General features: G+C 33.8%; 1 protein-coding gene and 1 long non-coding RNA gene across 7 annotated transcripts in view; one reads left to right on the plus strand and one right to left on the minus strand.

Moving 5' to 3' along the window:
- The window catches only part of LOC102675212, a 49637-nt gene that overhangs the window by 12843 nt on the left and 32614 nt on the right, over positions 1–4180 (plus strand). The window lies entirely within an intron of this gene.
- Positions 1–4180, minus strand: part of LOC102674815 (solute carrier organic anion transporter family member 4A1) — a 46813-nt gene that overhangs the window by 10706 nt on the left and 31927 nt on the right. For all 6 annotated transcript variants that reach the window (XM_031515344.1, XM_031515345.1, XM_006609973.2 and 3 more), the window contains 4 exons: positions 2940–3108; positions 2379–2517; positions 1543–1717; positions 792–894 (listed from right to left, as the gene is read on the minus strand). In XM_031515344.1, coding sequence (XP_031371204.1) covers positions 792–894; positions 1543–1717; positions 2379–2517; positions 2940–3108 — 586 coding nt within the window. The remainder of the gene's footprint in view (positions 1–791; positions 895–1542; positions 1718–2378; positions 2518–2939; positions 3109–4180) is intronic.

Consider the following 4180-nt stretch of genomic DNA (forward strand, 5'->3'; position numbering starts at 1 on the left):
ACAAGAAAAAAGCGGGAAACGTGTTTAAACGCGTGGCGACACGAGAGGCGACAAATTCCGATGGCGCGCCCATTAAACGTCATTCTCCATCGGCATTTCGCCGACTATGAACCCTCTTTATGGCGAAATGAACGCGGACAACTTTCAATCCATTGTCCATTCAATTCTTCCACCGCGATGGATCCTCCCTCTTCCGCAATTTTAATCTTAACGTTTAAAGGTTTCCAAGAGATGGATTTTTTTTCCTTTCTTTCCTTTTCCATATTTTTCTAGTTTAATTCGACGGATTTGGGATTGTTTCACGATTTGTATTTAAAGATCGGAGATGAATGGTCTTTGATATTTTTTGTGACCATAGTAATGATCTTTTAGGGGGGCGTTTTTCATGGAGATTACGATGTGATTAAAGGTGAGGCTGATATTTAGGGAGGCGTGGTATTTAAGTGACCCTTGCCAGATTTTTGTTCCAGCCAATTTTAAACGTTTATGTTGGGCTGATTTTGATACGAGCAAGCAAGTTTTTTTTTAAAATAGTATAGGAATTAACGAATAATAATAATATTAATAATATATTCAATTATTTCTTCTACATATTATATTATAATCATTGGAACATGGATAATGAATTTTTGGCAGATTCGAATGGTGAATTTCGTTCACTTCAGAATAGAGTTTGTGCACACAATGCAAAATTTCAGTTTATTTGTACGTATCCGTGTTCTAACTATTAAATATAATTCTAAAAGCGTGCTATGTAAAATGTAATTAGCATAATTAAAAAAAATACTCACTTTGATGGATCCACGGTGATAAAATCTGTATAGAGCTTCAACAATTCACCCCCAACCACGTATCCTAACGCAGGTCCTATTATGGCCATTGTGTAGAAAATTCCTAAACAGAAAAGGATATTTAAAATCGTTTGATGGTTTGTAAAAATTTAATGTAAATTATTTATTAAAACTCGAATATTATAATGATTTATTATTATGATTATTATGATTTATTATACAAAAAATTTAATTTTATAAATAAATGTTGAAAAAGATTTCTGTAGTTTACTATACAAAGATAATAGTTGAAGAGAGCATAAAGCGTAATTTCAAATTTCTTAAACAATTAAATTCTTAACATCAATTATACGTTGATTGTCCTATACAAGATGGCACTTGAAACTTCAAACTTCAAAAGTATATACAATGCTCAGAACTTGAAGCAAGCGCAACGAGTGCGGCAATAGAATGTGACAATTCTCAAAGAGCTATTGCGGGTATATCCAAGTTAAATCAAGTAAGTACTTGTCAAGTAGGTACAGTACAGTTGAAAAGTTTAGCTTATTTTATGTTGAGAGAACTTGGATCTTTTTAATAAGAAAAGTTATAAATATACAATGAATTTACATACTTAAATGAAATAACCTGTCTTTTAAATTAATATCTTCCAATCTTTTCAAATTAACAACACATATAACATTAATATTTCGCCAAGAATACTTGCAAATTTGTAATAATTCAAATAATCAATAAAAATCAGATTTCTTACCTACGTACACAGAGGACATCTTCTTCGACACGTTCTCATCTAGATACGTAACACCAAGCGTATAAAAAGGAGCAGAGCCAGCTCCATGTAGAAGTTGAGCTATCAGAAAGATACTTAAGTACAATCCACTGTATGGTTCTTGGTCTATTTGGCCCACTGATCCGCTACAAGATATCTGAATAGCAAAGATATATTAACGAATCGAGATTAATTTAATTAATAGATAAAATAATTAATATTTTATCTTTTCCTGACCTTTCTTAAAAATCTTAAAATATTTTATTAGAATTAAAAAAAGAAAAACCGATTGGCTTGAAATATTGTTTATATCGATCTAATTTTTTTGTTCCAAGGAAAAAGTTAATGGGTTAAGTGTACGAAGTTTTTGATCGATCGTGAAGATAAGTAAATTATCTTTATACTTTTTAAATTTAGTTACTCGAAATAAGAATTAATTCGACGATAAATTAAGGCATGTACGAAGATGACATTCTATTAGTGTATGTAAAAGGATGGATCTTGCTTTTACAAAGGACGAGATCCATAAACTCTGTCACTATCCTTTACATCTAATTGAATGTTTACTCTTCAAAGATCAAAGACACAAGTCTTCCAGTAATTGAATATCGGGTAATAAAATAATTAGATTAAAAAGATAAGTATATTGCTCGTCGAAACAATTTATTCCGAATTAATATTTGTCCAATGTTTATTTTTATAAAAATATTACTCAATTTCTTCTTCGCGATATTTTTCGAAAAATTTATTTCAAATCTTACAATTTTATAACAAAGATCAGCAAAAAATGCCAATCTTTAGAATCAATCATCACTTACCGAACGGGAGGATGTATTCGTCACCCTTTGACAAATATTTTCCGACTGTTGGCCACCCCTGTATGGTCCGGCAATATAATGAGGGGATGCGAAAAGGAGACTTCCTAAGCCTAAGACTAGAACACCTATTCCTATGTACCTATAGAACAAAAATTAATCCAAAAATCTCGTTTACTAACTTCTCAAAAAAAGTATTATATTCTTATTTATTAACCAATTAATATACGAGTCCAATTTTTTCAAAAATTTCATTCAAAATCGACAAATTTTTAAACAAACGAAATTTCTTCAAAAATCTCTTCTTCTAGGATAATAAATATTCAATCTTTCATTTTCGAGATTAGCCTCGTTCAGTTTAATTCAAATTGTTATTGATTATCGATCAAGGATCGAGGGTTTCGAAAGTGTCGAAGGAACTGGAAATGGAAATTAACGCTGTTGGTCCGGCTGACGTTAGGATTAATATTTATGAGAACTGTCGAGGTGGATCGATATCGATATTAATATTAATAGGCGTGACAATAGTTTATACGCGAATAACGTGTTCGAGCGCATATGTACCTCGGTTTCGACGCTTTCGAGCGTCCTCCTAGGAAGCTGACTGGAACGAGGGTAAGGAAACTGGCTATGTCGTATCCGCCTGCTATCAGCCCTGTCTGAGACGACCTCAAACCGAATCTCCTCTCTATCGTGGTTATGACCACGTTCACGAAACCGTTCACCACCATCCCTGAAAACGCACTATATTAGCATTATATTAGAATAAAATTCTTATTCAGAGTTTGTGGACATTGAAAATGAAATACTTTTATTTATTATTAATCCATAATGAATCCAGATCTTTTTAAAAAATCCCTTTATCACAATAATTTAATAGATTAAACTGGATAATTTGCTTAAAAGCTCGCGTCTCGAACTAACATAATTTAATCCCTAATAGCTGGAAGGAAAAAAAAAAGAAAAGAAAAGAGTCTCTCTAGCTTTTTCATTAAAAAATTCAACCTCCAATCTCATCGAACAAACGAGCCTAAACCTTCGAACGATATTATCGATACTATCCATCGATCCTGGCCAAGTTAAACATTCAGGATACGATCGATAGGAATATCGGGGCCATCCTAATAATAACTCGATCCCCATTCTCAAATTCGAAACACAGTTGATCTCCCTGATACGCATACTCGAGAGCAAATCCGCGTGCCGCGTGTAAATGAATCAAAAGGGGGGTGAACTAATTCAATTAAGTCTCCCCTACGCCCAGTGTCCCGCTCACCCTCCAAGAAATCCCTCTCTCTCTCTCTCTCTCTCTCTCTCGAACCTGTAAATCTGTTAAACAGTTCTTTCTCACGAATATACACATAGGCTGCTAATCGCCTCTGAATCGAACCGGTGCCCACGCTCCGATGGTACGATGGAAGCAGGCGTTGACAGGGCGTCGAATTACAAACCAGCGGAGCCAGTATCGTCGTAGCAGTATCGTCTGACAAAAGCGTTCAACCGTTCTCTGACAATCGAAAAAATGAATCTTCTCTCTGGGAGAATCCTCTCGGATGCGACGGTTCGAGGTTTCCGCGACGCGGATCCCTTTTGATGCTTGGATTCCGCCGGGGTTGTCGTTTTAACGAGCGGATTGGTTACGGTTGGTGGGAGAGGAAAAAAAAAAAATTGGAATTATTTTTTTCAATGGTAGAATAGAAATTTTTTTCTCTCGTCTTTTAGATTCAGATTGTTTAGAAGGTATATAATATAATTAAATATAATATAATTAAATATAATATAAATAAATATAATATAATTTGTTG

Source organism: Apis dorsata, unplaced genomic scaffold, assembly GCF_000469605.1.
Source record: "Apis dorsata unplaced genomic scaffold, Apis dorsata 1.3 scaffold_67, whole genome shotgun sequence".
Classification (NCBI taxonomy): domain Eukaryota; kingdom Metazoa; phylum Arthropoda; class Insecta; order Hymenoptera; family Apidae; genus Apis; species Apis dorsata.